General features: G+C 48.6%; 1 protein-coding gene across 1 annotated transcript; it reads right to left on the reverse strand.

Moving 5' to 3' along the window:
- Nucleotides 1-2,359: 2,359 nt before the first annotated feature.
- SNCG (synuclein gamma) lies at nucleotides 2,360-9,116 on the reverse strand (the record flags this gene model as incomplete). Its single annotated transcript, XM_079536144.1, has 5 exons — nucleotides 2,360-2,380; nucleotides 3,034-3,108; nucleotides 6,146-6,273; nucleotides 6,979-7,020; nucleotides 8,996-9,116. The coding sequence occupies 5 exons, from the start codon at nucleotides 9,114-9,116 to the stop codon at nucleotides 2,360-2,362; spliced, it is 387 nt and encodes a 128-aa protein (XP_079392270.1).
- Nucleotides 9,117-16,129: the final 7,013 nt, after the last annotated feature.

A 16,129-nucleotide genomic window follows, 5' to 3' on the forward strand; every position in this document is an offset into this window, starting at 1 on the left:
AGAACGGTCAAACAGGGTTAATTAAGTGGGAAGGGTTTACATTTGTTGGTTTTTCTTTGTTCAATTATACTTTCACCAGGACTGGGGCTTGTGTTTGCAGCAGCCAGGTAAGCATAGTAATGTGATTTAACCTCAAGAAATAGATCAATTTGCTGACAAATAGATGGAGTTACAATAAGTTGTGCATTACTCATATAAAAGATCAAACTAAAGCTGTTCTAGATAAGCTAAATTAGCCCTCCAGACACACAGCATTTAATAAAAAATTAACGGATCTTAGCTCCCTGCAGGGCAGACCCTTCTGCCTTCAGGGCCTTGCTTTCACTCCCCTCGCCCCAGCACAGACTGTGCCCTCTGCTCTCCTCACCCAGGCTGAGGCCTGGTGCTGGCCGGCCTAAGGCAGCAGTGGGAGGAAATGGAGGCTGCCCGACATGGTGGGGTGACACAGGGTGACCGTGTCCCAGCCTCCCATTGTAAGGCTGGTGACAGCCTTGTGCAAAGCACGTGAGCACCTAGCAGCAGGGGCTGAACCCTGCCGGCCCAGGAAGCTGCCCACATTCAGGTATTTATGCAATAATTGAGCAATGCTTTCAGGATTACAGATCGAGCTACAGGTAAGTAAATATCAGTTACATCATTTCCTTCCCACAGGAAAAACAATGCTGCAGCGTCCACAAGTGGCATGCTGAGAGCTTCTCTCATGAGCACAGAGCTCCCTGCTGCAGAGCAGCTCTTCTGCTCTCCTAACTCTGCAGTTTCAGTTTTCCTGTGTTAAGTTGCTTTGGGTGAGGGCAAAGCCTATATGAGAGAACACGCATTTGGGGAGTGGCTTTCCCCTTATTTGAATCACAGGCTGGCTCAGCATGCATACCTGCTTTCCTGTGTGCTCCTCTTCCTCTTGTGCCCAGCAGGACATACAGCTGCACCACCATAAAGCAAAGCCCCTAGCCTCCTGCTGCTGGGTGTGAGCATCACAACCCTTTCTGTCCCTTACTCTGTGATTGAGTTTTGTTATTCTAATTGGCAATTCCGAGAATGCTCTGCAGAGCACCAGAGAAGAGTGTGCACCTGTGAGTCACAGCTGCCTTTGAGGGACCTTGTTACCTCTGGCAGTGCTCTTTGGTTCTCTGCCCTTGTGGAGATCAAACACCCACTGCAATGGAAATCCTGTGCTCTCAGCAAGGCAGTGTCTTGTATGTAGAGCTAATAAGTGAGAGAGGCCAATACCTCTCTTTCATGCTACAGCAAGTCTGTCCTGCTATACCTCCAGCAGCTGCCATCATTATGCACTTCAGTGAATGCCGGAATTCTGATTTCAAGCAGCCCAATCTCTGCAGTTTGCGCTGGCTTCTCTTGAATCCAGGGCTGCTCTGCCTGCCAGTGAATAAACCCAGCACTTTTAGATTAATACAGATTGATGCATTTTAAAATCTTCCTTCAACCATGAGTTCTGCTCTGAAACATGCCACTAGACCCACCTCACCACAGCCCTCCTGCCTGGACCTGCAGTCACACATCAGGTCTCACCAGTTTGTGCCCATCATGTTTCTGTCATTACATACTCAAAGACATCAGGAGAAGGTTTTCATGCTCTGCTGTGTGCAGGGTACGCAGCAAACAACAAATGCCAGCTGAGCTCCACATGACTTTCACATTCCTTTATAAAAGCTCGTTTTTTTCGAATTTCCCCTCACATGCAACCTCTTAAACACAAGGACATTCTTAAAAAGTGAATAACCTCTATTTACTTAATATTCTATTTGCTTCAGAAGCAAAAGTCTCTATTTTTTCAACCCTGATAGACAGACAGCTGGCCTATCCATACCACTTGCCTTCAGAAATAACAAGTTGTCATTATTTCCTTCATTGATGCCATTACTAAGGCCCTCACCATCTGGGGATGCCTCCTGTATTTTAATGGCATGTTTGCATGGAAAGAGCTCCTCAGCTTAGCAGGACCAAGATCTAAACCACGCAAATAAAACTGACATAACAAAAACTTGTTCAAATACTTTTTTTATTAGTTAAAATAAAAAATAAACTCCACAATACCTAGAGACCCCAAGTGTCAGTGGTGGTGGACATGAGCCATGGATCAGTGAGCCCACTAAAACAAACCGGAGCACCAGAACACGCAAAGCTGGGGGTCAGTAAGCCACAAAGGATGTGGGGGGGTTAAGGGGGAACCCCCAGTACAGCGTCACCCTCTCCTTACCACCAGGAGCTGACTTACATTGTATATTAAGGTTAATGAGGCGAGTGAAAGACTACAGTGCTGAGAGCAGGCTGTTCCTGCTGCAGTGTCAGCTAGTATTTTCATGTATGCTCTTGGGATTCCAACTTTTGAGATAGAAGTTGATTAATTGCCTTCATTTTCACCCTGTGAGAAAAGTAAGACAGGAAAACAGTTACGCATTTTGACAAACAAAACGTGTATAAGCGAAACTAGGAGCATAATTCACACTGATAGTCTTCAGGCTGAGCCAGTAAAAGACAGAGCATCAGGAGAGTGTCTGTCCATTTGGGCAATGAGAGCTCCACTGCCCTTGTTCAAGGACTGAGATGGGACCCAAAGCTGGCTTTTGGCTTTAAGAGGGCATTGTAGCAACAGTAGATTAAAAAATAAAATAAAATAAAATAAAGGAAATAGCTTAAAATTTTGCAGAATCTAACTTGTCTTCTAAAGTCTGGTTGAGAACAGGCAAAAGCTAGTCCATGTGATTGAGCAAACCAAAGGAAAACATTAGTTATTATGTGTGTGTTTGTGTTCCAAAATAAGCCAAAATGAAGCAGCAGCTGACAATCTCAAAAGTCTACCACTCATGGCAACCTCCTGGCCCTGATAAAGGAAGCAGCAAAACATGGAGAACCTCTGAGCTTTGCCAAACAACTGATGAGAATGGGAATGCCGATGGGCTTCACGTGCAGCAAGCCTACGGTCACCACTGCAGAGAGGGAAAGCCAGCCCCACAGAACAGCTACGTGCAGGCTGGAGGTGGGGATGGCAGGGAGCGGAGCTCAGCACGGCCTTACCTCTCCACCGCCTTCTGTGCTCCCTGGTGCAGCTGGCTCTCCCTCAGCCGCCGGCTGCTGCGGAGCCAGATCCTCCTGCAAGGCACAAGGGAGATGTTGGCCTCGGCTGCCATCACCCGCCTGGGACAGGCTGAGCAGGCCACACAAAGCAACCCCAGCATTACACAAACAAACAGAACGCCGCATTTAGCATCTGGTCAATCTTGTTCTTTTTCTGGCATTTTCTTTTGTGTCTCTGAGATCAAACACAATCGTGACTCTCTCTGAGCACCCGCCCTGCTGCAGGCTGCTGTCATGTGGCTCCTAGGGGAGACGGATCCACAGGGAAATGAAATTGCCTGCCTACAGGCAGCACAGAAACAGCATCCCTCGCAGCTTCGGGCACTGTCCCCAGCTGCCTTCTGAGAACCATCAGTCCATCTGCGGACATCCTCTGACTTGGCTCCCCTCTACTCAGCTCTTGTGAGGCCCCATCTGGAGTACTGTGTCCAGGCCAGGGGCCCCCAACACAAGACACAGAGCTCTTGGAGCAGGTCCAGAGGAGGGCCACTAAGATCATCAGAGGGCTGGAGCACCTCTCCTATGAGGAAAGGTTGAGATAACTGGGCTTGTTTAGCTTGGAGCCCAGGTGCTCTGATGACATAAAACCACCCGCGTGATGGATACCAATAACCCAACAAAGTGGGAGCTAAGGCTGCTGGGGGACACCATGGTGCTGCTTGGGTCACTTCACTGCCTTCTGTCAATGAGTAAATAAGGAGAGGCTGATCTGTGCTCAGGAAGCTGCACCCAAAGGAGTGGTGTGGGCACATCCCCCCACTCAGAACTTGTGCTGCTTGTTGTGTCTGTTCAGCTGTGCGCTGCCAAGGCTGCACTGCAGCAGGGTAATGGTGACTCACCTCTATTTATAGAAAGGGAAGCTACCGTGCTCCCTGAGAGCTTTCCTGAGCAGCAGCGGCAGGAACCAGCACAATCACAGGATGGAGAGGTGTCAACCTGTGCTGAGGAGTTCTTCTGGCTACTGCTTTCTCACGCGCTCCCACCCAGACCAGAGAACAGCAGGCACAGGCGGGCATCAGCAGGATGGGGTCTGGGTGATGGGCTGGGGGAACACGCAAGGGAAGGGTCTGCGCTGTGGCTAGGGAGCAGAAATTGATGGGTGCCCACCTTGGGTCGCAGGGCAGTGCCTTCTCATCCTCTCGTTAAAAGGGATAAAATGGTCTAAGGGAAAGGCATGATACAACCACAGAGCAACTAGTCAGCACTGCTGTTCTTCAGTGGCAAGCAGACAGATCTTTTTCTCCTCAGAAATATATTGTCTTAGCAAAAGTACTTAGAACAACAACAAAAAAAAACAAACAACCTTTCATTTAGATTGCTAAGGGCTGTTTTCTTCTATTCTGAACGGGGAATATTGAACCTTTTGGCTTGAGAAGAGAGACACGCAGTGGCTGAACTCAGAAGTTACAGGAAAAAAAAGTTTCAGGAACAGTATTCAAGATTTTGTTTACATATTCATATAGAATACGTACACTATGGAAGATTCCTGTATATGACCTTTTTGTTCCTTTGGTGCAACCATCTTCATCTGAGAAGAATGAAGGCCATCTACACACACTGTTCCTACTCTGAATGTGCAGCTGTTAGGAAAGCCACAGCACTGACACAGCACAAGTGTGCTGGGCCCAGTGCAGGGAGGAGCAAGGGGACTGCCCAGCACTCACAAATGACTGATGCCTGCTGACGTGCTCTGTGGGGCGACACAGAAAGCAGTCAGAACCGATGTGCTGAGATAAGCTGACAACTGAGCCATACAGAAATGGGAGGGAAACATGGGGACGGTCGAGATGGAGAGAGAGCCATGGGGAACATGAACTGCTGGGGAACCCTCTCCGGTCCCCAGAGAGGTTCAGTGTGTGTGTATGCACACGTGCTTGTTCCCAGCCACGCCATGTCTGCAATGCAGCAGATTTTGCGCTGTGTCATGCAGACAAAAAAAAAAAAAAAAAAAAAAAAAAAAAAAAAAAAAAAAAATCAATCCTCATCAGAGATGGGGATGCTCAACGGGTGTTAGTCTCACTGGAGTCCCTCACTGCCCACTGCAGGCACTGAGATGGGTGCAGAGCCATGGACAAAACCCACTACCGATGGTCCTTGATCCTTTGTGAATCAAAAAGAATGCACAGAGTGTGTTAGCTTTTAAGTAAAATACCTTTAAAAACCTTCTCTCAAACAGACAGACCCTTCACACACTGTCAACAGGTTTTTTTTTTTCCAGCAGGCCTCTAAAACACACTATAGAGCCCGGTGCTGTGAGGGCCAGTCCCTGGACACATTTCCATTAGCAAACAGAGCTCTGCTGCTGCCCAGCCCGTTTCCTGGCCATACCAGCAACTCACTGTCAGTGCAGCAGGTTCACGCTGCCAGCCAGTCCCGGGTCACACAAAGGTACTCAAGGCTCATCACTCCCTATCCAGACTGCTGCATGCATACCTGCAGCCTCACCACCATTCCCTGGCACAACAGAGATTAACCACATCCCCAGGGCTCAGCACTTCTCCTGTGTGAGCCCTCTCTGCATGCTTTCAGGGGGACGTTTTGCGTCACTCAGAACCACTTTTGTTGGACTATTTTCTCAGGGTTTATGTGGTGTGTGGAAGTTTTGTTTCACATCACAATGGGTTTACTTTCAGGCCAGGAAATTCATCAGCCAACCGTCTGAACAATTAAACCCATTTTGGCCGGCTTTGCTTTGCTTTGATTCTGGGTTTGGGTGTTCTGTGACTAACCTGGCTTGCCTCACGACCAGCGCTATTCATCACAGCTCTCAAAAGAGGGTAAAAACAAGCGGGCTCAGCAAGAAGACCAGACCCCCAGCCAGCCTCACACGCAAGCTGCTGCTGCTCATTATCCCTTGGGAAGTGTCCTGTCTAACAGGCAGACAGACCTTCCCTGAGGAGATGTCGTGCTCCGGCACATAGCCCTCAGTTCCACACTTGAACCAGCTCAGAGCTTCCTGCTGTGAAATCACCAATTGTAAACAGTTGCAGATATTTAAAGCATAATCCAAAGACAAGCTCTGTCCCGCAGGCCACCAAAGGCACAAACGTACCTTTTTTACAACTCCTGTAGTGGCCACGATGGTCTCTGCTCCTTCTACTGTCTTGTTGGCCACCGTGTTCACGCTGGCTACCACTGCCTCGCCCACCACGTTGGCCTGCTCCTTGGTCTTCTCAGCAACTGGGATTTCAACAACAGAAAGTCAGTCAGCTCACTGCTGTCAGAGGCTGCTAAAGCAAGGCGCAATAAGATGGCTGCACTAAGATAAGGGAGAAAATTGGCCCTGCATCTGAAATGCTGCTCAGAGGAATGCAAGCACTTAAGCCACTCAGCCTTCACGTGCAATTGGAGACTGAAAAACTCAGTGTAAGATACTAAGAGACAGTCAAGCAAATGAGGTATTTGTGCTACAGGCTGTGAGCGCCTCTCCATGAGCGCTCTTCATTTGTTCTGTCTGATGTAATGCAGCTGGTAGAAAACAGTAATTTGGTCACAGAACTGGTCAAAGAAAGTATTTGTTGCTCTCCTTGCAAGGCAGAGCTGCCTGGGCCTCCCAGAAGGGTCCCCGTGACCAGCAGGAGTCACCCAGGCCATGGCTTCGTCTAGCAGGACTGGTGCAGGCATCCATTTTGGGAAACTTGTCTCTGTGAAATGCATAACTGCTGTAAACCAGCCGTGTCTGCCAGGTAACGTCTGCTGGTTGTTTCTGACCTGCTCTCATCCAAGAGCACTGCAAGTGTCAGACCCAAACCATCGCTCCTCTGTTCACTGAATGCATGGTCACACAGACCCCCATATTCCCCAGGGATCCCCTGTCAGGCAGAACCGATGGGGCTGTGCAACACAGGACAGGTATCTGCATCTCCCTGGGGGCGGTGTGCTTACCTGAGGTCACACTCTGCACTACGCCTTCCTTGGTTTTGGTACCTGTGAGAGGGAACAAGAAGGAACAAGCCGTCCATCAGCGTTCAAGCATAAATAAATTGTATTTCCCAAATGAAAAAAAGAGTTGACTGGAGGTAATCACAGAATGGCTTGGGTTGGAAGGGACCTCAAAGATCACGAATCTCCCCGCCCCAGGCAGGGCCACCAACTTCCACATTTAATACTTGACCAGGCTGCCCGGGGCCTCATCCAGCCGGGCCTTGAAAACCTCCACATGCGTGCGTTGCGCACGGTAAAGTGCGCGCAGAGCAGAGGCGCGTCTCGTCTGTGGCACGAGCACTGAGCCGAGAGCCGCGCCGCCGCGTACCGACCCACAGGCTTCGATTTCAGCCGCCGCCGGGGCCGCGTTGCGGTGCACGGGGTGGCACAGCCGGCGGCTCGGAGCCGCCCCGCAGAGGAAACGCCCAGCCCCGCGGCCGCGCCCGCTGACTCAGCCCGGCCCCGCCCGGCAGCCGCGTCTGCTGCGTCAGAGCCGTCTGCGGCGCTCCGGCGCCTTGCGCTCGTCGGTCCGCGGCTGCGGGGTGCCCGTGTGAGCGTCCCCAGCGCCTGCCGCAGCTCCTCGTGGCCCTGAAAGACCCAGCGCAGAGCACGGAGTGGGGCAGAACTGGGGCTGTTACCAAACCTCTCGTCGTCTCCGCCTATGCTCGGTCCTCATTGCACGATTTGAGTTGTAAAGCCTTTAGAAACCGTAGTAAGGAGCTCAGATCTCCTGAGCGGGCTCTGCATCTCTCCCCACAGCCAGGAAAATATAAAAATCAGGGAGCGTAGAGATGTGGAGCACTGCCCAAAGGAGATGCGAGGAATTCAGTTCAGAAATTTGGAAGTTTCCTTCCTAACATCACTTAGAGCAGGGAGCAGGAGCAACATCACAGGCTGGCTCACACACAGCCATTTTCAGGCTCTTGCGGCTGCCTCAATTACGTACAGGGATGCTGAGTGCCTTTTGCTTGTGAGTCAGCTTCAAACTGAAATGTGAGCTGCTACATGCGTTCATTTGCAGCGTGCCATGAGCTGAGCGTTTAAAAATTCAGGATGAAGACATAACCAGGGCTGCTGCACATAAATTTTGTATTTATTTCATCTCCAATTTAAATCTGTCTCTACACATACAGCTATTGCCAATATAGCTGTTTTAAAGACAGCAGCTGTGGGTACGGTATCTGAGGAGCCTGCTCGCTTTCCCACTGCCCGACCCTCCCACATCTGGAGGACAGGAAAGCTGTGCCAGCTGCTGCTGTTGGCACCAGGGTGAGCAGGCCTGGGAAGGAGACTGCAGATGGATGGTACCTGGAGCATCCGACCATCCCGACATGTACTCTCATGCACCAGGCAATGCAGGAACCAGGTACTGGGGGTGACCTTGAGCAGAGAAGGTTTGAGACATGATGGTAACTGAAGGATTTCTGGGCCGGGCAGCAGTCGTGCTGTTTCTCAGAACCTGCCCATGGGGCACAATGAATGTGAGTATCTCTAGTGAAGTGAGACTGATGTGCATATAGGCAATGAAACAGAGAAGGATTTCAGGATCAAAGGGTGTGTTTGTGGGTACAGGTGCATCCTCCAGCCCCACTCCTGACACTGTGGGCTGTTGGCATGGGCCAGCCAGCATATACCTCACACCTGGGTGCAGTGGGATGGCAGTGGGGGCAGGGTGAGCTGCACCATGCAGGCACCCAGCACTCAGCACGGACCTGCCAGTCACACACCCACTGCTCCACACCACACTGCTGCCACATCCCCAGGCAGAAGCAGGTTCTATGCCTGGCTCCCAGCTAGGGAAACTGAGGCATGAGATGTCTGCAGCATCCTAGGATTATGCAGCTCTGTGCCAGGGCATCACCCAGACCTCCCACCATTCACTCCTCAGCTCTGCCACACAGCAGTGTCACCAGACTTTCTCAGAGACAATTTATGAGGCAGTCCACGCTCAAAAGCAAATTGAAAACATCTCTCTTACCTACGTACATCACACCTTCTTTAGTCTTCTCCGCAGCCTCTGTCACTCCCTGCTTGGTCTTTTCTGCAGCAGCCACCACACCTTCTTTAGCAATAGAAAATCCTTTCTTAAAGACATCCATCCTTCTGGCTGCCCAGGGTAGCAGCTGGGTGCAGGGCAGCTGCAAGCGGCTCCTTGGGAGGGGTCCTGCAGTCAGCAACCCTGCCCTTGTTAGATCTTGCCTCCCCTGCCAGGCTCTGTGTCTGCTCCGGTTCCTCTGCTGGAGGAGGATGGTGAGACAAACCTTGCAGCCTTCTCTGGCTCTTATTGATTAAGTGCACTGCAAAGTAGCCAATGCCTGCAAACAGCCGGTACTGAAATATTAATGATATAGATCTGCCTGGTAAGATTTAAGGAGGGAGGGGGAGAGGAGGAGGACAGAGGTACGTAAGAGACTTTCTGGAAATCCTCCAGGTAGATAAAGCTTTTAAAAGATGCTGCGGTGCTCTCGCTCAAGGATGCTCTCAAGAGGAGATGTTTTATCCAAAGAGCTGAGTTCCTGAAAGCGCCTCTGCCCAGGGCTGCAGCAAGCACAGGCTCCTCAGGGTCCCCAGCAGGAGAAAAGCATGTGAAGTGCTGGTAATAAACCCGACAGGGACAGCTCTCCAGGTTAGCTGTAAACAGAATGCATCCCACACAAAGCAGTAACAAGAACGTGGTTTCTCATAAACGCTGACTGAGAAGGGGAGCAGATAGCGCTTGAGCCCAAGGACAGCGAGCTGGAAAGCCCAACAGCCACATCTGAAATGTCTGAAGGTGGTCCCCCCAGCATCAAGTACAAATCACAGTTTGGGCTTGACTACACACCCCATCATAATAGCTTTAAAGTGAGCCAGGGTTTAGGTTTAGGTTAGATATTAGGAGGAAGTTTTTCACACAGGGTGGTGAGGCAGTGGAACAGGTTGCCCAAGGAGGTTGTGGATGCCCCATCCATGGAGGCATTTAAGGCCAGGCTGGATGTGGCTCTGGGCAGCCTGGTCTGGTGGTGGTTGGCGACCTGCACACAGCAGGGGTTGGAACCAGATGGTCATTGTGGTCCTTTTCAACCCAGGCCATTCTCCAATTTTATGAGAATGGTTGAAGACACGATGGCTGTAGGGGAAATCTTGCTTTTATTTGTTTCCGGGCTGAGCCACTGCAGAAGGATGTCGGTGGGAGGACTGATGGCAGAAGCCTTGAGCTGATGACCCACTTGGCCTCAATGCCTCTCCAGGAAAAAGTATTGAAACACAGATCATTAAAATCACATCTGGATATGATTAGTAATTTATCTTGAGTTCGATTCTTTCTGGAATAGACCCTAAGTGGCCCAGATCAGCTTTTCTGCTGCTCCCAAACTGGAACCCAACAGAAACAAGTGCTGGTACAACACAGTAGTGTTTTGTTTCTGGTGCCCTATTTGGGGAAGCCATGAAGTATCCCTCTGTGCACCAACCCAGCCCACTGCAGCTGCCCCTGCTTACCAGGCAGGCTGAGAGGAAAGTTCCAAGGCTGCAGCCATGACATGGGCAGCACACAAATTGCCCTCTTACTGCTGAAGTCAGCAGATTAATGTGGGTTTGGGAAGTGTTTTCTTACACCATGTTGAAATAATGGCAAGACTGTTGATGTGGAAAATAAGATAAAGATTTATTAGTCTTTTCCTCACCAGTGGTTCTCCTTGCCAATAAATGAACCATGAATTCCCATTTCAATGTAGAAGAGCTAAATCTCTTACAGGCTACAAAATGTATCGATTGTTAATCCAAAAAAAAAAAAAAAAAAGTGCAATATTCAAAGAAAGGCCGTCACAGCATGCTGAATATTATAAGTGCTCTCACTGTTCTGGACTGCCATAACACTGAGGAGAGAACAGCTTTTCTTTCCATCCTTCTGAACATCCTTTGGGCAGGTAGGTGACTGCCCACAACCCACAGGGCCCAGTGTTCACAAATGTGAAATGTGTGTGCCCTGCTGCGTCACACCACAGGAGGCTGAGTATGGCATATGGTTCCATTAGGCACAGGGCAGGTGCCAGGTTTTTACTGCATTTGGTAAAAAATGAAACTGACCATCCTTGGGGCCAATTTACTTCTCCTCAAGGCTTTCAAAGAGCATTAAGGCAGAGCAGAGGACTTTCCAGGCACTTCGTGGGAACATCCAGCCTGAGAAGGTTGTGAGAAGTATTCTTTGATTTTGTTGAGCTATTGTCCTGTCATTGTAACTCCTGTAATTAAATGCTGCATATTTTGCATTGTTGTAGAAGTTCACAAATGCAAGGAACATCGAGCCATCCTGCAGTGTGGGAGATGAATCATCACTCAAGTGCATCAACCGGTGCTCAAGAGGGATACTCCTTTCCTGTGCTCTCCTGTCCCAATGACCTTCAGACAGAACTCATGAGAGGCATTTAAAGCTCGCTGGATCCCTCCCAAGACAGCCAGCAGTTTGCACAGACATTGTTTTACCTTGGAACCATTTTAGGAAAGCTCTGGACTCAAGGCAACGTTGTAAGTGACCTATGTAGGGCAAGAATCAATAAGAGCTCCTGAATATTAGCCATCTCATGGCATCTGTACCTTCCTACTCAAGGCTGAGGATCTAGTGCTCATTTGTTGCCAGTCCTGCCTCAGTGGAAATTGGCAGTGGGTGAGATCTGTGCCTGAAGAAGAATTTTCCCCTTGTAGTAGATACGACACCTTAACGAGGAATGGAGTTTTTCCTCCTAAGGGCAGATCAGGGGGCCAAGGCTGGCCTGGCAGCTGGCAGTCCTTTTTGGTCCCTCAGATGCCCTGGGATGCACAGGAGAAGCCACTAAGCCAGGCCCTCCACCCCTCCCCATGGCTGATGGCTGCAGTGTGTGTGTGCTCTCCCAAAGTGACTCTGCAATATGTGCAAGACAGGTCTAACCCAAGCCTACTATTCCCTAAAGCAGACACAAAGGAAATCAAGGAATGCAAAAGAAAATCAAAAACAAGACTCCCTGTCCCCTTCTGCCCATTTTTTTCTTAGTGACTACAACAGACTGAAATAGGATTTCAATTAATTATCCTCTCTTCCCTCTGGCTCTCCGCATTGCCAATTACTGTGCACACAGCACCTTAACCTTGTCCTCAGCCATGAGCTTGCGCTGCTGGCCATCAGCTGTTGAAAGCATCTCACTGCTGGAAAGGAATGGGGTTTGGTCATCTATTGAAGTATTTTGGAGGCATATGACGTCTGAAAGATGGGCTGCTTTGTGGCTGGTGCATATCCTTTGTTAGGGAAGTTTTAGCAGGGAGAATAATGCTAACAATAACAGGATCAGACCTTGCTCTGTATAAACAGAAATCCTCTCTCCGTTTATGAATACTTCAGAACGCGGAAAGGAGAACTGTCTCAGATGGCTCATTTTCATGCTTGAAAGAAAACAAGCTGCTCTGCCTGCCATCCTCCAGGCACACAGCGAGGACTCTCACCCCGGGTACAGGTCTGCATGGCTAATGGGAGATTTCCTCTGGTAAGGCTGGCGGAGGAGCATTCAGAAGGCACATACACAGCAGCTGGCAGGATGGCCTGCAGCCGGCTTTGGTGGTGGATCTCTGCCACTGAGCACCACTGATGGGCTCCAAGCAGAATGATAAACACACTCCCAGCAAGAATGTGGCTTCCTCCCCTGAGGACAGACCACCAAAGCCCAGCTTCCCAGCCTGCCTGTGGAGGTAGCATTACCAGGGCATGCGGGTGGGCAGAGAATGAGGCAGCATTTCCCAGACCTGAAAGCAGTGGTGGCTGCCCAGCGGCTCCCCCCCTTGCTGGGAAGATATCAACAAAGCTGTCCTATTCATCTTCACAGACAGAAAATCCATTCATTTATTCAGTCTGCTCCAGAGGTTTCAGGCTGGAATAAATGAGTCCGAAGCAACTTATGCTTATTAAAACAATTCCAGTTTTTCTGGGCTTTTCAAGCCTGTTTTTTTTTCCCCAAGACTGTTTTGTTTTTTCCCTTTTCTTTTTAAATATTCAGATTCTGAAGTTAAAATATAGGCTTAAGAGCATTACAGAGTAGCAGAAGAAGATGCAGAAGAAAACAAAAAATTATCTGAATAGAAATTGAAGATTTAATTTCTAGCTGCTCTTTCTCCACAGGGAAGCTGCCAGGCATCACCTGCTCAATTGCTGTCCAAGTGAACAGAAGCCATCTCTCCAGCATGATGTTTGGCAGTGCTTTCCTGCTGGTTCTGCCTCCTGTCAGATTGCGGCCTCAAGGGTTTGTCCTCTGAGCAGAGTAGAGAATCACCAAGAGAAAAAATGGGATTTTCGTATTCTGTGGGTTCTATAGAAGGCAGTGCTGATGTTTGACATCTTGGCCATTTGGAGGTGCAGATGGGATGTTGGCCTCTCAGGACAGGAACTATGGGAGAGGGTTAAGAGCTGTGCTTAGGGTAAACAGTTACAATTAGCAGACAAGGCAAGAGTAGTGGCGACAGTTGTCACAAAGTTCATGGGGTTCATGGATGAGTCTGGAGTAACTGGTGATGCATTGGCACCTGCTGCGGTGGGATTACTGTTCCTGGAGGCATTCAATAAATGAGGAGGTGTGGCACTGAGGGACGTGGTCAGTGGGCATGGTGGGGATGGATCGAAGGCTGGACATGATGATATTAGAGGTCTTCTCCAACCTGAGTGATTCTATGATTCCGAGACTGAGAATGGATCAAAATATTTCCAAGAAATGTTGGGAAAATTAATTTCACAAATAAGAGCACAAAGGAAAGGAAGAAATAACAACTGGAGACCAAGACAGGAAGAACAAACCAGGTATCTCGCCTGTCAAATTTAGATGCCAAAACACAGAGCAAGTCTGTTTTTTTAGCTGATCTGAGGGCTGCTGGAAATTTCTTTGTGCAGCTCCAAATGCCTCTGAACTGAACTACCATGTCACTTACTGAGCATCCTCTAATGCCAAAACATCTTCCAAATTATATTTAATTTTTTTTTTTTATCTTACCTATTTCTTCCACTCTAGTAGTGGCATCCAGCTCTGCAAAGTACACCGAACTTCCAGTAAAGCAGGCAGCTGAATAGGGAATAGGCATCTACTGACATTAGCTGGTGCATGCTTGTCTTTCTCATCATCTGGAGGTATCTCCTGGAAAAGACTGTCCTCAGAAAGTGAAGAGCAAACAGTTATGGAAAATGGCCTTATGTGTCTGTTTCCCATGGTTCTGTGCCGCAGCACCAGATCAAAAAATGGGCAAAGTTGAGATGAATTGTGTTCCTATGCAGGTGGTCCTCATATCCACTCCCCTGCAGAAGTTAAACCAGAAAACTTATGTCATAGCCCAGCAACTGTTACGAACAAAATACCATAATCTGCATATTCAGATTATTCAGGGACCCTAAGCCACAGCAGTTAATAATTCAACAGAAATCTTTCATAGTGTTGTCTAATAAAGAGGGTCCTTTGAATAATTCACACCCTAGATATACCCATGGCAATGTCTATGCTGCATCCACCCAAGGACACAGATGTCAGTCACCAGCACGCTCAATACTTTTCATGTCTTTCATAACTGCTACTCAAAAGTCACATGAAATGATTAACCTGCCAATGGCTGAGCAGTCTGCAGCACACACAAGAGGAGCAGTAGATGTCTCACTTGGGGTGGCAGAGATGCACTGCCTCACTGCTTTGGAGATACCACGTCCTGGAAGAAGAAAGATGCCATGGGTGATTAAGTGGAAAAGCTCATGATGAAAGACAGGACCAAAGGGTTTGAAAATGGGTCACAAATGGGGTATCTTCATCTTCTGCAGCACAAAACCACTGTTCTGCAAGCCGTGATCCTACAGCAGTTCAGGTTTTACACCTGTTATTTGTTTTGCCTCACGTTCATTTCTGTTCCTTCCTTACAATGGGCTGTCCTAAGTAAACAAACACAATGCTTAGGTCATATCCAGTTACTTATAAGAAAGTCCCATTTGCATGTGAAAAACGGCACATAAGACATGCACACACCAACATGAGCTTGTGCTCTAGCAGGATGCGTGCAATTAGGTAAGAAAGGCAGCAGGAAGGAACAGAGGGAAGTTGCTTACTTTTTTCAGTCTTAAGTCCAGAATCTGTGATTTCATCTCCCTGGAGAAGTGACTGCAGCAGCAACAGCAGGTTTTGTCCTTAGAAAGACAGGAATCTCTCCCTGCCTTGCTCCTGTCCATGCCCTTGCCCAGCAGTGTCAGCCGTGAGACATTAAGGGCATCTCCATGCATTTCTGGGTTCTTCCATTATGCACAGAGGAAGCAGGAGGGGCTCTAGATCTAACCTATGACAAGGAGAGTCCTCAATAACAAAGCCTTCCAAAATCCTAGAGAGATTTTATCCTGCTTTATTTTTCAGCAGACATTGGAGCAACTCCAGAAAAGCTTTACATTTAATAGCCTGCAGGACAGACTGAGCCTTTGGCCGCGCTTCTCATCAATCACTCTGAGACATGCTCCAGCACTCCTGCACCAGAATCCACACCTGCTTTGTCAGGAAGCATAATTCCACTTTAATTTTATTCTTAAAGATGCCAGAGTGCATCACGCTGTGAGGCAGGGAGGAAAGAAATGCACTCTGCTTTATGACAGCAACCAAATCGAAAAGCAGCAGCTTTTTCTGGTGATGGAATAGGATGCATAGAATTCTGTGGAGGCCACACAGAAATGGATGTCAGTAAGATCTTTTTTCCCACTGTGATCTTACTCCAAAGATGTTAATGACCACAATTGGTTGCAGGTACCAAAATTGCACAAGCCAGGGCATTTCAGATGTTCAACTGGAGAAGTAAAAGTTTGCAGACACCGAAGCAAGTAGCTCTGTGGTATTTTCTGGCACCATAACGAGAGTCTGTTACACCACTCAGTATTTTCTTTCCTTTCTTTTCTCTTCCTTTCCTTTAAAGCTAACATCCTTTTCCTGTGCCTGAGGGAGAAGGCAGCTGATAAAAGCTGAGTTCCTGTTCACAGATAAGTTTAGAAGGCAGCCAAACTCAGAAGTTCCTTGAATAAGTTATATCCCTACCACCTTTTTTTTTTTTTTTTTTTTTTTTTTTTTCCCCTCCTCTGTTAGAGGCATTCCACACAGGAACCAGG

This window comes from Tetrao urogallus (genome assembly GCF_951394365.1).
Source record: "Tetrao urogallus genome assembly, chromosome: 5".
Classification (NCBI taxonomy): domain Eukaryota; kingdom Metazoa; phylum Chordata; class Aves; order Galliformes; family Phasianidae; genus Tetrao; species Tetrao urogallus.